Below are 21762 nucleotides of genomic sequence, written 5' to 3' on the forward strand. Positions count from 1 at the left end.
AGGTGCATGGAGCCTGCTTCTCCCTCTGCCTATGTCTCTGCCTCTCTCTCTCTCTGTGACTATCATAAAAAAAAAAATTAAACCCAAGGCCAAGAAGATTTATTCCTGTTTCCCTCTAAGAGTTTTACGGCTTGGGCTGTTACACTGAGGTCTCCGATCTATTTTGAGTTAATTTTTGTGTATAGTGTGAGTTAAGAGTCAAACTACATTCCTTTATGTGTGGTTCCTTTCTCTTTTAGTCTTTCTAAGTACCTTCTCCTGATCTGTCCTCGCTCCATTTTTTTGGTTATGATGTCTTTTGTGGAACAGAACAGACTGTAATTCTCAATGTCCAGTTGTTCTATGACTCTCTTTGGATCCCACATCCTCATGTGTGCGTGAAGTTGGTGAGCTCAGAATGGAGACTAACCAAGTCTCAATCCTCCAGACCAATAAGAGGAAAGGATGTAAAGGAAGTCATTATATAAATCATTATTTTAGCATTTCAAGCTAATGCCCTTCCTTGGACACACCAAAGGCTTTCTGGAACTGCCAACAAGTAGTAGGTTGACTAGCTGTTTTCTCCTTCCTTCATCTAGCTGCCACTAAATACCAAAATGCCTTGCAATGCAAGTAGCAGGGAGATAATGATGTGAGATACAGAAGTCATATAATAACAAAAGAATAAGCCATCAAGACTTGAGGATGGAGAAGGGAATGGGGTGGTGATCTTCTTCCAAGCCTCACACTGTTCCTGATTCTGTCTTTATCCTCTAACCAGAGCTTCCTCCTTTGCCCACATCTACCTCACTGTCTCTCTGAGCCACATCATGCTGCACCTTGCTCCCTTCCTTGGTTCCTTTCCCATTCCCCTCTCTCTGGGCCAGAACCCCAGCCATCCTGACTGGTTTTGTCCCCGGCCAGCTCCAACCTCCTTTCTCCATAGAGATAAGACCTTTTGACTAACTCATTGGCTTCTCTCTCCCTGGCTATTTGGTCTCTGATTCCCTATTCTACACATGAGTCAGATCCTCTGTTATTGATGATGGTGTCCATCTGTGCCAGTCCCTGCCTCTGCCCATAGGTCTGTTTCAGGTGAGGCAACTTTCAAGTAAACTTGCCTTTGTGTTTGTCTCTGACCTCTGAAACTCACCACCTCCTTTAACAGATCATGGCACTTCGCAGCTCGAGAAAGGGAAGATGACACATGACTCATGTGGAAGATGCCATGGTGGCAGGAGAAGTGAGAGGGTAACAGACCTAGGACAGTGTGCTGGAAGTGGATCCTGGTCACTAAAGGCGGTGAAGGACTGGGGAGTTTCCAGACGTGGGTCCTCGAAGGGGTAACAGAAGCCCCCCAGGCGTCAGCAGCCTAGAGCCCCATGCACTTCCCCATGCCACTGCCCATGCCCACCGTGGAACCCCTGAGCTGTAGGTCTCCTCCTTGGTCAGCCCATGCCTCACCCTGTCCCTCCCTCCAGGGCGGGGTCAAAAGAACCATAAAGCTCAAGGGGTCAGAGACGAAGGCTGGCAGCAGAGACAAGCCCAGAGCAGAACACACAGGTGCGTTCCGGTGGGGCATAGAGGGGGCAGCGGGCAGGGGAGCTGCGGGAAGGGAAGAAAGGGAAGAAGGAAACGGAGAGAGAGACAAGAGAGACACAGACACAGAGGGTGGGTGAGCCAGAATGCAAGGGGCAAGAACCCAGAGGATATGACTCCAGGGGCACAACGTGCTGGGTTGCAGGCATAGAGTGCCCAGAGGCAAGATAGGAAGGGCACAGGGAGGGCACGGATGCCATTCTCAGGGTGCCAGAGATAAGGAGTGGGGAGGAGGGATATGTTTCACATGTGGTCTCACTGACCACCCACTTCTCCCTCCTCGTGTGGCTTTATTACCATCATCGTCTACCTCACCCACTGCCCACTTGGACTTCGGAATAGAAGATTATACTAGGAAAGGTAAAAGTTAAAGAATAGCCAAGTTCAGGTTAAAAGGACCACAGATCTCCTGCACTTCTCCTGCCTTAGCAAAGGAAAAAGAAATGTGGAATTAGGAGATTATAAAATAGGCATCCTTGGCCATGAAAAGACCTGGAGGAACTTAAGTGCATTATTAAGGGAGAGAAGCCCGACCTGGAAAAGCTGCATACTGTATGACTCCAACTGTATGACATTCTGGAAAAGGCAAGACTGTAGAGACAGCAAGAAGAGCAGTCATTGCCCAGAGTTAGAGGGATGGGAGGGATGAACAGGTGGAGAACACAGGATATTTAAGAAAGAAAAACTGCTCTGTATGATCCTACAATGATGGATGGGTGTCATTGCCCATTTCTCAAACCCCATAGAATGTACACCACTAAGAGTGAACCCTAGTGGAGACTATGGACTTTGGATGACAACGATGTGTCAGCATGGGTTCATAGGTGGTAACAAATGTCCCACTTGGGAGAAGGATTTGTTCCCTGAGGAGCGGTGTGTGAGTGGGGGTGGGAGGTACTTGGGAAGTCTCTGCATCTTCACAATTTTCTTTTGATCCTAGAACTGCTCTAAAAAGTAAAATCTTGGGGTGTTTTGTTTTGTTTTTCCAAAAAGGAGCCTTGATAAAATTTAATAGCCAGTACAAGCTCATATCAACCCCATGTCTCTGGGATTCATCCCAGCATTCACTACCTGCAGGCTGGAGTGGGGGACATTCACAAGGTCATGTGAATCCCCGGGCCTTCACACCAGGGCCGGGGGAGGAGATGAGACAACCAGAGGGGACTGTACTAGCAGCATTGGGGGTGGGAAAATGAGGTGAAGACCCTGACCACAGCCCCCTAAAATGGACGGGAGAGGGTGTCTCCCCAAATGATAACCTGGGATGGCTCCTCCCTTTTTGAACGGTCAAGCAGCCACAACGTGAAGACACCACCAGAGGCGCCAAAAAAGCCTGGGGCAGGACTGGCCCCCTCATCCTCACCTTCAAAGCCACAGGTCTACAGCTTAATCACAGGCAAATTACTTCACATTGCTTACATTTTTAAATGTGTTGGTATCACAGACTGTATCTTCTTTTTGGAGCGTGTTTAATTTACTTTATTTTTATTTTGTTTAAATTCAATTAATTAACATATAATGTATTATTGGGTCCAGAGTTAGATGTTAGTGATTCATCAGCCTTATATAACACCCAGTGCTCATCCCATCATGTGCCCTCCTAAATGTCCATCACCCGGTTACCCCTTCACCTCACCTCCTGCCCCTCCAGCGACCCCCAGTTTGTTTCCTTTTTTAAAAAAGTTTTTTTTTAAGATTTTATTTGTTTATTCACAAGAGACACAGAGAGAGAGAAAGAGGCAAAGACACAGGCAGAGGGAGAAGCAGGCTCCATGCAGGGAGCCCGATGTGGGACTCCATCCCGGATCTCCAGGATCAGGCCCTGGGCTGAAGACGACGCTAAACCGCTGAGCCACCTGGGCTGCCCTCTCAGTTTGTTTCCTATGATTAAGAGTCTCTTACAGTTTGTCTCCCTCTCTGATTTTGTCTTGTTTTATTTTTCCCTTTCTTTCCCTATGATCTTATTTTGTTTCTTAAATTCCACATAGGAGTGAGATCATATAATTGTTTTTCTTGTATTGAAATTCTTGAAATTTCTTTCTTGAAATTGTATTTCTTGTCTTTCTCTGATTGACTTATTTCACTTAGTGTAATATCCTCTAGCTCCATCCACGTCATTACAAATGGCAAGATTTCATTTTTTTGATGGCTGAGTAGTAGTTATATATATGTATATACATACATATATACACCACATCTCCATTCATCCATTCATCTGTCCATGGACATCCGGGCTCTTTCCATAGTTTGGCTATTGTGGACATTGCTGCTCTAAACATTGGGGTGCAGGTGCCCCTTTAGATCACTACATATGTATCTTTGGAATAAATTCCTAGTAGTGCAACTGCTGAGTCATAGGGTAGATCTATTTTCAACTTTTTGAGGACCCTCCATACTGTTTTCCAGAGTGGCTGCACCAGCTTGCATTCCCACCAACAGTGTACCCCTTTCTCTGTATCCTCCCCAACATCTGTCATTTCCTGATTTGTTAATTTTAGCTATTCTGAAGGTGTGAGATCGTATCTCATTGTGGTGTTGATTTGTGTTTCCCCGATGCCAAGTAATGTGGAGTATTTTGTCATGCATCTATTGGCCATTGGTATGTCTTCTTTGGAGAAATGTCTGTTCATGTCTTCTGCCCATTTCTTGATTGGATTCTTTGTTCTTTGGGTGTTGAGTTTGATAAATTCTTTATAGATTCTGGATGCTAGCCCATTATCTGATCTGTCATTTACAAATATCTTCCCCCATTCTGTCAGTTGTCTTTGGTTTTGTCAACTCAACTATTTCCTTTGCAAAAGCTTTTTATCTTGGTGAAGTCCCAATAGTTCATTATTGACTTTGTTTCCCTTGCCTTTGGAGACATGTCTAGTAAGAAGTTGCTGCAGCCAAGGTCACAAAGATTGCTGCCTGTGTTCTCCTCTAGGATTATGATGGATTTCTGTCTCACATTTAGGTCTTTCATCCATTTTCAGTCTTTTTTTGTGTATGGTGTGAGGAAATGGTCCAGTTTCATTCTTCTGCATGTGGCTGTCCAATTTTCCCAACATCATTTGTTGAAGAGACGCAGACTGTATCTTCAGAGTTGACTTTAAAAAGAAGAGTAACTAGCATTTCCTGAGTGCTTCCTAAAAGGTGGGCATTGTTCTAAAAATGCTATCCTTATTGTCCAATTAATTTCTTGCACAGTTCTAGGAGGCAGTGTAATTGTTATTTCCAGTGCAGTTGAGAAAGTGGAGGCCCAGAGAGCCTGAGCAACTTGCCAAGGTCACACAGCTTATCCTAGTGGTAGGATGTCTGTCCTAGGACCCAAGCCCAAGCAGCCTGACTCTGGAGCCAACTCTTTGAACTTCTTTGCTAAATTTCAAAATGTATCTATGTAAAAAGTATTGTATTGCATCAAAAGTGTAGCTTTGCTGTCAATACCCAATAATGCATAAGCACTCTGAGGCATTTGGCTGAGTAATCTAAAGGTGGAGAAGTAAGAGCCCAAGGTTCTGCCCTGCTCAGAAACTACATAGAAAGGGAAAAATTAGTTTATACAGGTAAGGAAGTCCACGGGACAATTGGAGATCTGCAGACGAGCAAGGATAGGGCAGAATTTAAAGTTGACAGGAAGCACAGACCTGACCAGCTAAGTTAGGGCCCCAGGTGCTGTGGAGGCCTGCCTGCAGGTGGGGCAGCCACAGGAGGGGGGCTGAGGCTGTAGGAAAACCATCGGGCTGGGCGACAACACCATCCAAGACTCCCGCCTAATGGAAACCCACTTCTTAAGTTCATCTCTGCTACTGCATTCCAGAGCCATGCGGCCAGAGACGCTGGCCCTCGGCTGGGCCGTCGCCGCCACCCTGGTGCTACAGGCACTGACCACGGCCAAGTGCACCTCACAGAACCTGCATGGCAAGGCCAGGGTGTTCAAAGACCTGAGCGCCCAAGAGCTGAAGGCTGTGCGCCGCTTCCTCTGGTCCCAGGAGGAGCTGAGGCTGGAGCCCTCTAGAACACCGACGGTGGCCAAGAACTCCGTGTTCCTCATTGAGATGCTGCTACCCAAGAAGCAAAACATACTGAGATTTCTGAATAAAGGTGGAAGGCCTCCTGTTCGGGAGGCGCGTGCTGTCATCTTCTTCGGAGCCCAGGAGCATCCCAATGTCACCGAGTTTGCGGTGGGGCCCCTGCCATGGCCCTACTACATGCGAGAGCTGCCCCCCAGGCCTGGGCACCGCACCACGTGGACCTCCCGACCCATCACCTGGGCAGAGTCTGTCCTCCTGGGCCAGACCCTGCAGAAGACCACCAAACCCCTGCACCAATTTTTTCTTAATACCACAGGCTTTTCTTTCCAAGACTGTGACTCTCGATGCCTAACTTTCACAGACGTGGCACCTCGGGGCTTGGCCTCCGGTGAGCGCCGCTCCTGGTTCATCCTACAGCGCTCTGTAGAAGGCTACTTTTTGCACCCCACTGGCCTGGAGCTCCTCATAGATCACAGGAGCACAGACCCCCAAGACTGGAAAGTGGAGCAGGTCTGGTACAATGGAAAGCTCTACCAGAGCCCGGAAGAGCTGGCTCGGAAGTATGAAGAGGGACAGGTGGATGTGGTGGTTCTGGAGGACCTTCCCCCCAAGGGCCAGGGCGGGGAGAGCACTCAGGAACCGCCCCTCTTCTCCTCCTACAAGCCACGTGGGGAGTTCCCCACCCCCACCACCGTGAACGGCCCCCGGCAGGTGCAACCCCAAGGCCCCCGCTACAAGCTGGAGGGCAACACAGTGCACTACGGCGGCTGGAGCTTCTCTTTCAGGCTGCGCTCCTCCTCGGGGCTACAGATCCTGAACGTGCACTTCAACTGTGAGCACATCGCCTATGAGGTGAGCGTGCAGGAGGCCGTGGCACTGTACGGAGGGCACACGCCTGCAGGCATGCAGACCAACTACATCGACGTGGGCTGGGGCTTGGGCAGCGTCACTCACGAGTTGGCCCCTGGCATCGACTGCCCGGACACGGCCACCTTCCTGGATGCCCTCCACTACTATGATGCCGATGACCCCGTGCGCTACCCGCGAGCCCTCTGTGTGTTTGAGATGCCCACAGGCGTGCCCCTTCGCCGACACTTCAATTCCAACTTCAGTGGGGGCTTCAACTTCTATGCCGGGCTGCCGGGCCAGGTGCTGGTGCTACGGACGACGTCAACCGTCTACAACTATGACTACATCTGGGACTTCATCTTCTACCACAACGGGGTGCTGGAAGCCAAGATGCACGCCACTGGCTACATCCACGCCACCTTCTACACCCCCGAGGGGCTGCACTATGGGACCCGCCTGCACACACACCTGCTTGGCAACATGCACACTCACTTAGTGCATTACCGCATTGACCTGGACGTGGCAGGTAGGATGCGGGCTTGCAACAACCTTTGCATTGCAGCAGGAGATGGTGCTGAAACATCCCTCGAGGCATAAAATCAGGAGCCTAACCCACTTCTCTGCAAAGTGCGGTGCTAGAAATCTGTGTGCCCCCGTAAAGCAGTGGAAGTGACTAGCATATATGTGGCCCTGGGTGGGAAAGTGGGTCCTGGCCTGGCCCCAGGGGGCTTGTTGACCCCTAGAGGGATGGATTGGGAAGAAGGCTGTGCACGTAGGGCTGGAGAGTGAGAACAACACCAGGGGCCTAAGAAATGTCGCTGCCAAAAAAAAAAAAAAAAGAAAGAAAGAAAAAGAAATGTCACTGCCTAGTGCTATGCTGTCCACAATACTCATTGTCTCCTGGATTAACAAGGTCACCATAAAATATGGCAGGGGCATCATGACAGGCTTTGGCCTGACATCACATCACTGTCAGATCAGGCCTGACTCAGTTGTCTTCTGGCTCCTCTGCTGGGTTTTTTGGTTTTAATCCCTTACTTCTACCCTACAGCTACCTCAGTGCATACCCACAATATCCTCTTCGCTCCACCCCTCATGGTTTGCTCTTGGCTGTGCTTTGGGATGGAGAGAGATCCCAGCACAGAATGAGGATATTTCATCTCAGGGGATTTGATTCTCATTGTCCATCTTCCTGCACACCCGCAGGCACCAAGAATAGTTTCCAGACCCTGCAGATGAAGCTAGAGAACATCACCAACCCCTGGAGCCCAAGACACCACCTGGTCCAATCAACCCTGAAGCAGATGAGTTACCACCGGGAGCGCCAGGCAGCCTTCCGCTTCGGACAGACTCTGCCCAAGTACCTGCTCTTTACTAGTCCCAAGGAGAACCGCTGGCATCATAAGCGCAGCTACCGGCTACAGATCCACTCCATGGCCGACCAGGTGCTGCCCCTGGGCTGGCAGCAGGAGCGGGCTGTCACCTGGGCCAGGTAAGGGAGCCTGGGAGGCAGGGGAGGGCTAGGATTCACATGTCTGTGCGTGTCCGTGTTTCTATGAGATTCTGAGTCTATGTGGTGGTGTATCTGGGCACATGAACGTGTGTGGATTTGTGTTTCCTGGACCTGGGGCTCTGTGTTTGGGAGGTGGGGGGGCAGGTAGAGAGCCATGCTGAGCACCTGAGCCTCAGCTGACAGTTGGTCAGTCTGGCTGACACCCAGGAGATGATTGCACGTTTGGGGGAAGACAGTAACTTTCCCTCATCCTTGACTCTGAAGATGTCTCCGGAAGGGCTGTGAGGCCCCCTGGCACCTGGAGCCACCTGGCTTCTCCTCCGGGCAGGTACCCCCTGGCAGTGACCAAGTACCGGGAATCAGAGGTGTGCAGCAGCAGCATCTATAACCAGAACGATCCCTGGGACCCACCTGTGGTCTTTGAGGAGTTTCTCCACAACAATGAGAACATTGAAAACGAGGTACTGGGGGTCACCTGGGTGCCTCAGTTTGGTTTAATGACCAGCTCTTGATTTTTGGTTCAGGTCATGATCTCAGGGTAGTGGGATCAAGCCCCGCATCAGGCTCTATGCTCAGCACAGAGTCTGCTTGAGTCTCTCTCCCTCTTCCTCTGCCCCTCCCCCAGCTCTCTCTCTCTCTCGCTCTCTCTCCCCCCTCAAATAAATAAATTTGAAAGAAAGAAAAAGAAAAGAAAGAAAGAAGAAAGAAAGAAAGAAAGAAAGAAAGAAAGAAAGAAAGAAAGAAAGAAAGAAAGAAAGAAAGAAAGAAAAGAAAGAAACTGGCCCTCCCTCCAGCCCTAGCCCAAGACCAGATCTGTGCCTGATTCCAGCTTGGAAACCAGCAGCTCACTATGTGGAGGGCAAGCTCAGGGGTCTGCCAATTCCGTAGAGTGGGGCTTGAGGGGGCTGCCATCCCCTGTCCCCTCTGAGCCCCCTTAGCACTTGCCCACCCCTGTCTCCCACAGGACTTGGTGGCCTGGGTCACCGTGGGTTTTCTGCACATTCCCCACTCAGAGGACATCCCTAACACTTCCACACCGGGAAACTCCGTGGGCTTCCTGCTCCGGCCTTTCAACTTCTTCCCTGAGGACCCATCCCTGGCGTCCAAAGACACCGTGATTGTGTGGCCTCGGGACAGTGGCCCCAACTACGTCCAGCGCTGGATCCCTGAGGAGGATGGGGACTGCTTAATGCCTGACCCTTTTAGCTACAATGGAACCTACAGGCCTGTGTGAAGGACCCTCTGCCCCCAAATAACCCCACCTAGAAGCCCAACTGCCCCTCAGGGACAGACAATAAAGCCCTTCAGGGCTCAGCTCCATGTGCTGCTTCTTGGGGGGAGGCATGGGAGGCTGAGCCACACACCAGGCCCTGAGTGTAGGACACCCTCAGATGAGAGAGCCTTCACCACCCTTCCCTTTGCTCTGCTCAATCCCGGAAAAGACCTCCATCACTGAGTGATGCTCACTGAAATACTAGAGTCACCTATCAGATTGGTTTTAAAAAACAGATTGGCAGCCCCCCCTCGGGAGTCTGCAGGGGACTCTGGGATGTCACTGGGATGGGCCTGCAAAGTAGTGCGGTGGTCAGAGGATGCTACAGAAAATGGACCAAATGGCCAACAACTCTACCCTGCAATACACTGGTCCAACTCCTAGGGTTTTATCCCAGAGATCTCCCTGCAAACACAGGAAAAGCATATGCACGCAGTACCATTGATTCACTGCAGTACCATTTGTAATAGCAAAGTCTGGAAGCAACCCAAAAGTCTAACTACAAGAGAGATCTTGCGGGTCTGAAAAAACACAACATACAGCCACACAATGCAATTCCAGGCGATTGTAAAAGAAATCTCTGTACTGGTGGGGAAAGAGCTGCAGGATAGAAAGACAGGCAAGGGGATGAATAATGCCTGTTGTCTTAGTCTGGTCAAAATCCCACCTAGTGCTGTAACAAAATCCCACTGAGTGCCTTACGAACAGTAGAAGTCTACAGCTCATGGTTGTAGAGGCTGAAAGTCCAAGATCAGGGTCCCAGCAAGGTTGGGAGAGGGCCCTCTTCTGGGCTGCAGACTTCTGACTTCAGTCCTCACATGGTGGAAGGTGGGGAGCCCTCTGGAGTCTATAACAACATTGATCCCACTCATGAGGGCTCCATCCTCCTGGCCTAAGAACCTGCCAAAGGTCCCCAAGTCCTAACACAATCACATTGAGTGTTAGAATTGCAATATGTGAGCTGTAGGAAGGGGGGGGGGGGGCTACATACTCAAGCAGTAGCACCTGAAGGCGATGGGGAGAAGTGGATGACACAGGGGATGAAACAGGAGTCCTCAATGTAAATCTTTCTGCATTGCTGTTGGGGGTTTTGTGGGGTTCTGTTGTTGCCCTTGAGAGCAGAGTCTGCAGGACCCAGAGGGCAGAATAGGGACAGTGGGGCAATGCGACGGGAGGGTCAGTGTCTGGGTTTGTCTGGACCTGCAAGCTCCAGGGATTGATAAAGCAGCCTGCTTCCTCCTGGGTCCCTACCCATCCCCAGGCTTTCTCCTCCAATCCCAAAGAGAAGAATACATGGGGAAAATAATCAGCCCACAGATGTGGTTCTCTCTTTTCTCTCCATCACATCTCTGAATGAAGACTTGGTGCCATTCCCACCTAGGGGTTGGCCTATCCCTCCCATTCCTGTTCTTTATCATCCATCCAAAGGGGGGAAGGGGCAGCCATCATTCCCTCCTCTACGTGCCATGCACCCCGCTGGTGGGAAGATCTGAGACTTGAGTTTGGGCTTTGGAGGGGTTCACAGAACAGTCTCCAGCTCTCTTATCTGCTGTAGTACCCCCTAAAGGGAAGCTGCATGGGCTCACCCACCAGGCTGGGGGCCCACCCCTAGCTAACTATCAGTTTAACTTGTTTTCCTCTGCCATTGTTCTGGTTGCCTGTTCCTACCAGGAATCTGGTGGAAAGGTGTGGCTGTGGTCCAGGCAACATTACCCTGGGCTCCCTGGTGCCCAAGGGATGCTAATCAAGCAAACAAACTTGCATTGTGCTTAATATTCCAGGAACCCACTGGAGTAGCTCTTATTTGTATGGCAGTGAGAAGGCAAACCCTAAGCTTTCCATCTTAACACCGTTCAGATAAACATTACAGGATTTGGACAAAGCACTTTTGTAACAACAGATACAATATTTAAAATATCAACCTTTTTTATCTCAGCCATTTTTTGAATTTTTGAAATTATCTGAATTGTTTAAAAGCTTTGGAACTACTAAAACATAAAAGATTATGAATATCCACAACAGAAAAAGGGAAAGAGCACATTTTTAAGCATTAGGGGAGAAAATCTAATCTTCATAAAAAGGGTTAGTAGTTCAGCAGACAATAACTTTTTCTAAAGAGGAGCCAGGAAATGCACTTGCTTTGAAAATATTTACTTTCAATTAACCTTCAGCTTTACTGGAGAAGCTGTTGGCTGTGCTTGAAAAAATTCCTCGAGTTAAGAGGAGTGTCTTCAACACCAGCCAGTATGCTTATCGTGAGTATGCTACATCCTAACATCATTCTAACATCTGGCAAATTCCATTACTAACCCAGAGCTTAGCAACAACAACAAAAGGAATAGTACCTAAAATGATCGGTTTTCAACAACAAAAAACTCTAAGACATGCAAAGGAACAGGAAAGAGTGATGCCTCTATACACAGCGGAGGCGGGGAGCAGAAAAAAGAAACTATCCGTGAGGGGACCCAGATGTAGAACTTAGCAAAAAAGCAAAGCAGCCATCATAAGTACGTCTAAAGAGCAGAGGAAAACCACGCTTGAAGAAGTAAAAGAAGCTGGGACAAGGTCTCAGCAAAAAGAGAATATCACTATAGAGATAGAAATTATTTTTTTAAAGATTGTATTTATTTATTCATGAGAGACAGAAACAGAGAGAGAGAGAAAGAGAGAGAGAGAGGCAGAGACACAGGCAGAGGGAGAAGCAAGCTCCATGCAAGGAGCCCGATGCAGGAATCAATCCCGGTTCTCCAGGATCACGCCCTGAACCGAAGGTAGGTGTTCAACCACTGAGCCACCCAGCATCCCGAAATTATTTTTTAAAAGAACCAAGTGGAGGGGCACCTGGGTGGCACAGTCAGTTGGGCATCCGACTCTGTTCTGGTTCAGGTCGTGATCTCAGGGTTGTGGGATCGAGCCCCGAGTTGGGTTCTGAGCTCAGTGGTGAGTCTTCTTGGGATTCGCTCTCCCTCTCCGTCTGCGTCTCCCCCTCTTCTAAAATAAATTAAATAAATAAATAAATAAATAAATAAATAAATAAATAAATAAATAAATAAATAAATAAAGATCCCTGGGTGGCACAGCGGTTTGGCGCCTGCCTTTGGCCCAGGGCACGATCCTGGAGACCCGGGATCGAATCCCACGTCGGGCTCCCGGTGCATGGAGCCTGCTTCTCCCTCTGCCTGTGTCTCTGCCTCTCTCTCTCTATGTGTGTGTGACTATCATAAATATAAATAAATAAATAAACAAACAAACAAATAAATAAATAAATCTTTAAACATAATAAAAGAACCACAAGGAAAATTTGGAGTTGTGGGGAACCTGGGTGGCTCATCACTTGAGCAGCTGCCTTCGGCTCAGGTCATGATCCCGAGGTCCTGGGATCGAGTCCCGCATCGGGCTCCTTGCAGGGAGCCTGCTTCTCCCTTTGCCTGTATCTCTGCCTCTCTGTCTCTTATGAATAAATAAATAAAATCTTAAAAAAAAAAAAAAGAAAGAAAATCTAGAGTCAAAAAGTGCATCACTGACATGGAAAACTGCCTGGAGAAGGTGGACAGTAAATTTGCTCTCACTTCTACACTGTAATTCCCAGCCATGGTCCAGAGGCATTCTACATCAAAGAGGGAAGGAGGGATCCCTGGGTGGCGCAGTGGTTTGGCGCCTGCCTTTGGCCCAGGGCGCGATCCTGGAGACCCAGGATCGAATCCCACATCAGGCTCCCGGTATATGGAGCCTGCTTCTCCCTCTGCCTGTGTCTCTGCCTCTCTCTCTCTCTCTCTGTGACTATCATACATAAATAAATAAAAATTAAAAAAAAAAAAAAAAAAACCAAAGAGGGAAGGAGTGTCAGCAGGAGAGTGACATAGCCGTGCCAGTGACCTGGCAGGAGGTTCTGGGCTGGCAAGGCAGGTCATTGCCCAAAACGTGTGTGGCCAAGAAGTAACTGAGCAGATGTAGACTTGACCATGGGCCTGAGCTGATGCCTGGGCTCTCATTGCTAGAGTAGCTAATTAATTTAAAAGAAGGATAAGAATAAGGACTGGAAAAGTCCCAAGGGAATGGGCCTTTTTCAGTGTGTATGGATCTCTTGTAAAGCCCATAGCTGATAACATGAGGCACAGAGGATACCCCATGGACATCCCATGTGTCGTATGACCTAAAATTTCATGTACTGCCTCGACATCTCTGAGCACCACACAATCCCAAAGGTCCAAGCCTGTGTTCCCTGCTCTCTGAAGATGTGGCCCTGACCCAGCAGGAGAAGGTCCCCATACAGCTCGCTGCTGGTTCTCAACCTAATGGGTTTCACTTATCTGCCACCTGCCATCCAGAGCCCAAGGACAGCAAGAACAGGCCACATCAGTGGGGTGAGTTTTCCTCCCTCCTGCTCCCATCCTAGCCTGGCCCCCAGGAGCCTGAGCAGAAGAGCAGGTGGGAAGGGGAAGCTGACACGACTCATCCCTGACCCCAGGGCCCGGACCCTTGGGCCTAGGGTCAGGCTGAACTAGAAGGAGAGAAAAACTTTGAGTTGGATGTCGAATGGGAATTTTAAATTAACTTCAAGGGGCTGTTTAATACCCAAACATAATCAAAAAGTGATGGTGGAATGTGGTCCCAGTGTCCTTAAGGCCGGGATAGAAGAACCAGCCTGACATAGGAAGCAGAAACCCTGCGGTACGCATATAAAGATTCACTAATTCAGGGAACTGATGGTTCTAGGGATGGAGGAGATAAGAAGGCAGGAGCCAGCATTCCAGGGAAGGCAAGAGCAGGGAAAATATTCCAGCCCAGGAGCTGGGGACAGTGAGAAGAGCAGGTGCTCCTAGACCCAGTGACCAGGCTCAGCGGTGGAAGCTGGATGCCCTGCAGGCCTGTGTGTCCCAGGTGGAGAGAGAGGACAACACAGACTTACTTTCCTTACCTTCTCCCTTCTCCCTCCCCACTCAGTCTCCTACCACTGGGTGGGAGTAGGTAGGATCCACAGCCTCAGGGCCTGTCCCCAGAGTGATGGGACAGAGGAGAGGGGCCAAGGAAGGGTCTTAGGAACAGGGCAACAAATGGAAGACAACAATGAAGAGGGGGACCCTCCATCTCCACTCTGCAACCCATCCAGCTCTGATTGTTCAGTAAATTGGCTCATAGCCTTGTTGGCCCCCAGGAAATGGGACAGGTGGTATTTCAAATAATGCCAGGGTCATCTGGACCCAAAGCCACATCCAGTCAGTGGTCCTTGTGCTCCGTCTCCTGGAGGAGGAGCCCTGACCACACCCTTCGGGGTCAGCCGATTGTCCTACTCACTCAGATCATGCTCACAATCATGTAATTCGCCTCATGTGGTCAGGCTGGCCCAACATCCTCTGGCAGCTCACAGACCCCAGCCTATAGGGTCAGCGACAGGGAAACCCTCAAAGCTACCCAGACAGCTCTATGTGTGTTTGGCTGGGGGTAGGAAGGTGGCAGCCATGCCCGGAAGGCAGACCCGTGTTGTCAAGATGACACACATCATCCATCCGTCCACCCATACTTGCAGGAGGCTCAGACCCTGGAAAAAGGGGGTGGGGATGGCCCTATGTAGTTTTCCCCCAAGACAGAGCCCAAGTCCCAGCTCTTCCTGGGAAGAACTGCTGGCGGGGGCCCCCATGCCAGGCTTGGCAAAGCTGTCAAAGCAGGAGAGCCATGACAGAAGGAGAAGCACAGGGCTGGGTTCTGAGTGGGAAGAGACACCCCCACCCCGCCCCCAACCTTCTTTGCAAGAGACTATGAAGATCCCACCAAGAGAAAAGAAGAGAGAAAACCATGATTTACACCCCCAACCCTGCCCCCACTCCAGCCCAAGCACATTTGCTCCCCAAATAAAACAGAATGTGGTTTTGTTTGTGGCTGCTCCGCTCCCAGGTGGAGATGCAAATTGAGAAAGCCTTGAGTGAACTAGGTTGCTTTACATAACGCAGAGGAAGCTAGAAAATTTAGGGAAAAGAGAACCTGTTGCTTTTAGAGGCTTTTCAGGGAAGGCAGCCCCAGCCATACAAGGAGAGATGTGGGGAGATGGAGAGGGGGACATAAGAAGCCCTGTCTCGTTCTCATAGGAACGGGTACTAGGGTTCCTTTGGGAATTTTCTCACTGTTGTCATTTTAAGAATAAAAAGGACCAAGAGTCAGGCAGCGGGGGCTTTCTGGCTGTCTGGGTCCTGATCCCAGGAAGCAGGACTCTGACCCCAGTGGCCCAGGGGCAGGTGCAGGGCCTGGGCCTGGCTCCGCCAATACATGCCCACCTGTGAATCTGTGCGAGTCCCACAACCTGGGAGACCAGTTCTGCAGCCACCAGGTGCCAGGCAGACTCTAAGCTCCTTCCTTCCAGTCCTGAGGTGCACAGCTTCTGGACTGGGGGTGCTTCTCAGGCCCCCTCCCACCAAATCTCATCTCTTCTTTCAGCTCAATCTCCCCAACACCCACTGTCCCCACCGCGCTTGACCCTGGGCTGCTCTCTGTCTCCCTGCTCATCTCCTCCCAACCCCACCCCGGCCTAACAGGCCCCACCTGGGAAAAACAAGGACGTGCATCAATCTGCTGGATTCCACCCCTGCCCATGCAGCTCCCACCTCCCCACACACGCCCCCAGAAGCAAAGGCAATCCGCTTGTGCTCTGGGCTAAATGCTGGAGAAGCTGGAGAAGTCATCTTCCTTCTCCTCTTGACGCTCCTCCCCAAAGCCTCTACTTCCTACACCTGGCCCCCCCCGCGCCCCTCCCTCCCTCACCCCCACCTCCACCCCCACTCCCGTTAGTGACTTAGGGCATGCTTATTGCCAGGGCCCCGTGCTGGAAGGTGTCCCAGCTACCCCGTGTACCAAGCAGAACCCAGAAAAAGAAGGTGAGCAGCGGGCCGTACACTGTCAGTGACCGACTGGGAATAAACCTGGGTGCCCAGGTGTCCGGGTGCCAGGGGTCTTGCCACTACATCTCTGGAATTTCTGAAACTCTGACACTCGTTTTTGCACTTTGAACTCGGCTTTTGACAGAATCGGCCACCTCGGGTTTGCACCAGTGGTCAGCAGGAGGAAGCATTAATAAGCTCGCCCACAGGAGCCCGCTTTGCCAACAGCGCAAACGACCGCAAATCCATTTGTTCCAGCCTGCTGCCAGGTTAGGCTCCCTTGGTGTTCATTTCCTGCTCAGCGAGGCAGTGAGTCATCACCCTCCCTCCTCTCTAGTTTTAACTATTGCTCTGAGACGGAATCTGCAGAATGAGAGGTCACATGGAACCCTTTATTTAGTACAGAAGTCCTCAACCTGGGGGAGGGGAAGCACCGCCAGCAGGGTAGCTAGAAACAGCCCCCCCCCCCCCCCCCCGGCCCCCCATGCTTCTGAGAGTGCACCTGAGCTCTCGGGGACAGTCAGGAATTCCTGGGCTTCTCAGAGGTCTGTCCACTGACATTCAGGACTCTGGAGCACTTTATGGTCGGTCAAGAGATGCCGTGGGGCTGAGATCAAATTAACAAGCTGGGGTGCAGAGCGCTGCTGGTAAAAGCAGACAGCCTGTAAAGCATCCCAGCTCTTTGTGCCTTGTGCCCTAGGTGAAAGGGGTGCTGTGTGCCATGTGTCCACCAGGTGGCACAGCACACCTGCACCGCCAGCTCCATCAGCGGCCAGCCTTCCCCAGTCAGTCCCACAGAGAAGAACCATGAACTCAACTAAGCAAACTGGAAATGGCCCCAGGTGCAGGCCTATGGCTTAACCAAGTACCACAGAGTCATAATGTTTTCATTAGGACTAACTTCAGCTGAATTTAACAGAAAAAAAAAATAGACCAGCAGCTTGACAAGAGAGGTTTTGTTTCTAGGGAAAAAGCAACCCAGGGCTGGGATAGAAGCTCCATGAAGGTGTCTCAAGATGTAGCCTCCTTTCTCTCCACCACACTCACCTAACCTATGGCTCTCGGCTTCCTGGTCCAAAGTGGCGGCTAGAGCTCCTGCCATCGCATCTGACTGCCAGCCTGTAGGATAGAGAAAGGCTTGACCCCATGCTCTGAGGGACTTACCCAGAATTCAGAATCCTTCTTTCTACTTACAACTCATTGGCTAGAGAAGGGGCCTGGCTGGGGACTGGAGTGTTTCATCTGAGCATTCCTACCCCCAAATAATGTCAGGGTTCAGTTTGAAAGAAGAATGTGGTATAAGGAGCTGAAAGGAACTAGCGATATCGGCCACATATTACTGTGTACCACTCAAAATTCCTTTACACCAGCACAGCATATTTTCCAACCCTGGGCACTGGGATGACGGAGGACTCCCTCCCTGCCTAGTTTTGTTGATGTGACTCCCAAATACATGTCCTATGTCCAGATTCTCCTCCTAGACCCCAAGATCTGCATGTCTACCTGCATGTCCTACAAGAATCTCACCTCAAACACTCATCCCTTCCCTCCCTCTCCCCACCCACCTGCTCCTTGTGCTCCTCAGCTGGAGGATCTCATCACTGCATCCCTGTCACCCAAGCCAAGAACGAGGAACTTCCCTGAGCACTTCCCTCCTCTCTACACTCCATCTCTTTATCTTATAAACCACCTTTTCTTAACGTTTCTTGAACTCATGCCACCTTTCCTTTCTCAGGGTGACTTCCTGCTCATCACCCCCAGCCTGGAGCGTGCCCCATCGCACCTCCTCTACTGTGATTCCAGAGAGATCACTCTACAACGCAAATCGGGGGTGCCTGAGTGACTCAGTTGATTCAGCATCTGCCTTTGGCTCCAGTCATGAACCCAGGTCCTGGGACAGAGCCTCCACATCAGACTCCCTGCTCAGCAGGGTGCCTGCTTCTCCCTCTCCCTCTGTCCCTCACCCTATCTGTGCTCTCTATCTTGCATGCTCTCTCTCTATAATAAAAGAAATAAAAATCTTAAAAAATAAATAAATAAAACCCCGGGGATCCCTGGGTGGCTCAGCGATTTGGCACCTGCCTTTGGCCCAGGGCATGATCCTAGAGTCCCGGGATTGAGTCCCATATGGGGCTCCTGGCATGGAGCCTACTTCTCCCTCTGCCTGTGTCTCTGCCTCTCTCTCTCTCTCTATGTCTATCATGAATAAATAAATAAATATTTAAAAAATAATAATAAATAAATAAATAAATCCCAAATCAGACCATGTCACCCTTCTGTTCAAACCCTCAATAGCTCCCCATGTCCTAGGGGGAAAATCCAAACATAAAAATCTTCAAGATGGGATCCCTGGGTGGCGCAGCGGTTTGGCGCCTGCCTTTGGCCCAGGGCGCGATCCTGGAGACCCGGGATCGAGTCCCACGTCGGGCTCCCGGTGCATGGAGCCTGCTTCTCCCTCCTCCTGTGTCTCTGCCTCTCTCTCTCTCTCTCTCTCTCTGTGACTATCATAAAACAAATAAAAATTAAAAAAAAAAAATCTTCAAGATGGGAATGTGTGGGTGGCTCTCTGGTTGAGCACTTCTCTTCGGCCCAGGGCGTAATCCTGGAGTCCCAGGATCAAGTCCCACATCGGGCTCCCTTCATGGAGCCTGCTTCTCCCTCTGCCTGCGTCTCTGCCTCTCTCTCTGTGTGTCTCTCATGAATAAATAAATAAAATCTTTTTTAAAAATCTTCAAGATGATTTTTCAAGACATTTAGGATCTGGTCTGTCCCTATATCCTCCCAATAAAGATGAGCGCCTCCTGAGCACTTACTACCATATGCTCAGACAAGTACTAACACCTCTCATCCCACAACTGTCTGAGGCAGTAGTGATAGCCAGGTAATTATTCAGCAAATATTCACATTCCTCCAGAATGCTCTTCCCCACTCCATGGAAGCTGACCTGGACCATATGACATGCTTTGGCCAATGGAATATTTGTGGACAGAACAGAAACAGAAACATGAAATGTGCTGGCATGGTTTGGCTCCTTGCCTGCTCTCTAGAAACCCAGGGTAAAAAAATAAATAAATAAATAAATAAATATAAAAATAAAATAAAATAAAATAAAAAAATAAAAATAAATAAAATAAAAATAAAAAAGAAACCCAGGGTAAGCAGGGCTTCCTCCAGAAAGCCCTCAGCCTGTGTCCCAGAACAGACAGGCAGATCACACCTGAACGCAGCCCAAACCCAGGCCACCCACAGCCAAAGCATAGCAGTCCATCCACACCCACCCTGGATCCCCAAACTGTAGTCCTCTGAGACTCTTGATCTGAGACCCTTGAGTTCAAGAACAAAGACTCTGGTTCTGCTATCAGTCACTGAGTTTGAGGACTATTTGTTATGCAGCATCGTTACGATAATAGCTGACTAATGCAGTAGGTATTGTTCACATTTCCCAACAGGACCAAACCCTCAGGCCCTTTGTATCTTCTGTTGCCTCTACCTGAGCCTGCCTCTCATGGCCTTTAGCGTAGCTCATCATGTCCCATTCTTTAGGTGTCAGCTCAAACACCCCTTCTTTGAGAGGCTTTCTCTGTGGAAGCCACACTGTGACCCACTGTCACCACACTTTACTTCCCTCATCTTCGCCATCAGAAAGTACTTACCTTCCCATATTCTTCTCGGTCTGCAGGAGACCCCCAAGAGAGAGGCCGTGTGAGCTCAGGGCTTTGAGAATACCTAGCCCTCTTCTGCACCCCGCGGGCAGCCTATGCTTGGCCTGGCTGCTCTCACCAGCCAGCACCCTTTCCCTTGCTGGTTCACCTGACTGGCTCATTGTGCCACCCTGGGGGTACCCCTCCCAGGGCTGGAACAGAGCACATTTAATCAAAGATGAATTTCCACTCTGCTCTGATGTTGTCAGCTCAATGACGGGAGAGATATCTCCTTTCTGTGCACAGAGGAAGCTGACCAACCTGCTCCTGACCCTCAGGCAGGACAGGGGACTCCCAGGTTCAGAGACTTCTCTAAAGACCAGACAGCTTTAACTCCTAAGGATAACTTCCCTGCCCCCAGCTCCAGGGGGGGAGGGAGAGCCTCCCACCCAGGACAGGTCTGTAGCAGCAAAGCCCTTGCAAAGCGTTAACCCTGATACTGGTACTCACAGCCCGTCTGGCCCTGCCCTGGCAGCCCAGGCACACATGCTCAGTGTCCTTTCCTTCCTTCCCAAATCCTGTGGGTATTTGGAGAGTCCTGTGGGCACACCGTCCCCCAGCTCTGAACCACACTACAGAGTTCCCAGCCCTTGATGCACCCTTTAGTGGCTTTAGTGGGAAGTACTGATTTCTGAGGAAATAACTGGAAATCAACGGTGGAAATGCAGAGAATCCTCCTCCCCAGGTACTTGGATATGGCAGGGGTACAGCTGGCAGGGAAGGAGGGCCTGGCAGAGAGAATGTCTAACTGGCGAGGCAGAGCAGACCAGGCAGGAAGGGAAGGACCCAGAGGGTGACAGCCTGAGCAGAGGCCCAGAGGAGAGAAGTGCCAGACTCTGAGCAGATGTGATTGTGAAGGCTCCAAGGCCCATAGCCTTGATCTTGGGATTTACTCAGGGCTGATGGGGCCCTTCACAGGGCCCTCCCCAGGGCAGAGGCATGATGGGATTATATGATCTCAAGAACCCAGGTGGTGGACTTGGAAGGAACAAGAGTAGAGGCAGAGAGATCATTTAGAAGCCTGAAAATATTCAAGCAAGAGATGATGAGAGACTAAATCAAAGCAGGGGTGGGATGCAGATTCCAGAACAATTCAGGAGGCAAAGTACCTGGGCATGCTGACAAGATGTAGAGAAGAAAGGAGAGGGGGCAGCTACTGGGACTTCAGCTGGGGTCTAGAGGTGATGGGAAGTACTGGTGGTGCCAATATCCCTCTACAGATGAGGGTGTCTGTTGAATATCCAGGAGGAGGGGATGGGGACATTGACCCCTGGATGGGAGAAAGTGGTGCTCAGGCATGAAGGGTGGCAGGTAGGCTGGGTCAGGTGAACTGAGGTGGGGGGACCTAGGGGACAGCTCACTGGAGGCTTGGGCAGAGGAAGAGGTGGGTGGAGAAGGGACCTTGAAAGAAGGGGCCAAAGTCAGATGCTGGGAAGATCTGGGAGAGAAGATGGGAAAGAAAGACACAGAGACAGGGACAGAAAGATGGAGAGAGGCAGTGGGGAGCATGTGCTCTGGCCATGGCCCCGGCCTCCAGGGACACATCTTCCACGAAGTCCTTCGATGCCACCTTCTCACCCTAGAGCAGCTCCTCTTTACCTCGACCATCTGTCATGTTGCATTACTTGGGACCTCTTTGGCTGCAAGTGATAAAACCAGCCTGAGCAAGGTTAGGAAAGAAGAGACTGCTTTGAAAAGCTATTTGGGCGTCATTCCCAGGGGAGCCGGTGCAGAAGGACAGATGTGCTCTGAGTTGGAGAGCCCCTGGGCCCAGGACGCAAGCGCTGCCAGAGGTCCTCAGGGGTTGAGTTCATCTCATCTGGGGGGAATTCTCCCCCTGAGGCCCTCAAGGGTGCTACGGACCCCAGCACAGATGGGGTGATTCTGTCCCTGGTGCCAGTCTGCAAAACCCCCTGGAAGGACACCCGTTGGCCAGATCGAAGGACCAGAGGGCAACAAGCAGGGT

General features: G+C 50.4%; 1 protein-coding gene across 2 annotated transcripts; it reads left to right on the forward strand.

Annotated features, from left to right (window-relative positions):
- Positions 1-1403: 1403 nt before the first annotated feature.
- Positions 1404-9267, forward strand: AOC1 (amine oxidase copper containing 1). 2 transcript variants are annotated; one of them, XM_038559715.1, is made up of 6 exons: positions 1522-1542; positions 4554-4713; positions 5378-6966; positions 7647-7932; positions 8282-8414; positions 8918-9267. In XM_038559715.1, the coding sequence occupies exons 3-6, from the start codon at positions 5382-5384 to the stop codon at positions 9185-9187; spliced, it is 2274 nt and encodes a 757-aa protein (XP_038415643.1). In that variant the 5' UTR covers positions 1522-1542; positions 4554-4713; positions 5378-5381; the 3' UTR covers positions 9188-9267. The 2 variants fall into 2 exon arrangements, with proteins under 2 accessions (XP_038415642.1, XP_038415643.1); XM_038559714.1 differs by lacking the exon at positions 4554-4713 and having other exon boundaries at positions 1404-1542.
- The last annotated feature ends 12495 nt before the right edge of the window (positions 9268-21762 follow it).

The sequence above is a fragment of the Canis lupus genome, chromosome 16, assembly GCF_011100685.1.
Source record: "Canis lupus familiaris isolate Mischka breed German Shepherd chromosome 16, alternate assembly UU_Cfam_GSD_1.0, whole genome shotgun sequence".
NCBI lineage: Eukaryota > Metazoa > Chordata > Mammalia > Carnivora > Canidae > Canis > Canis lupus.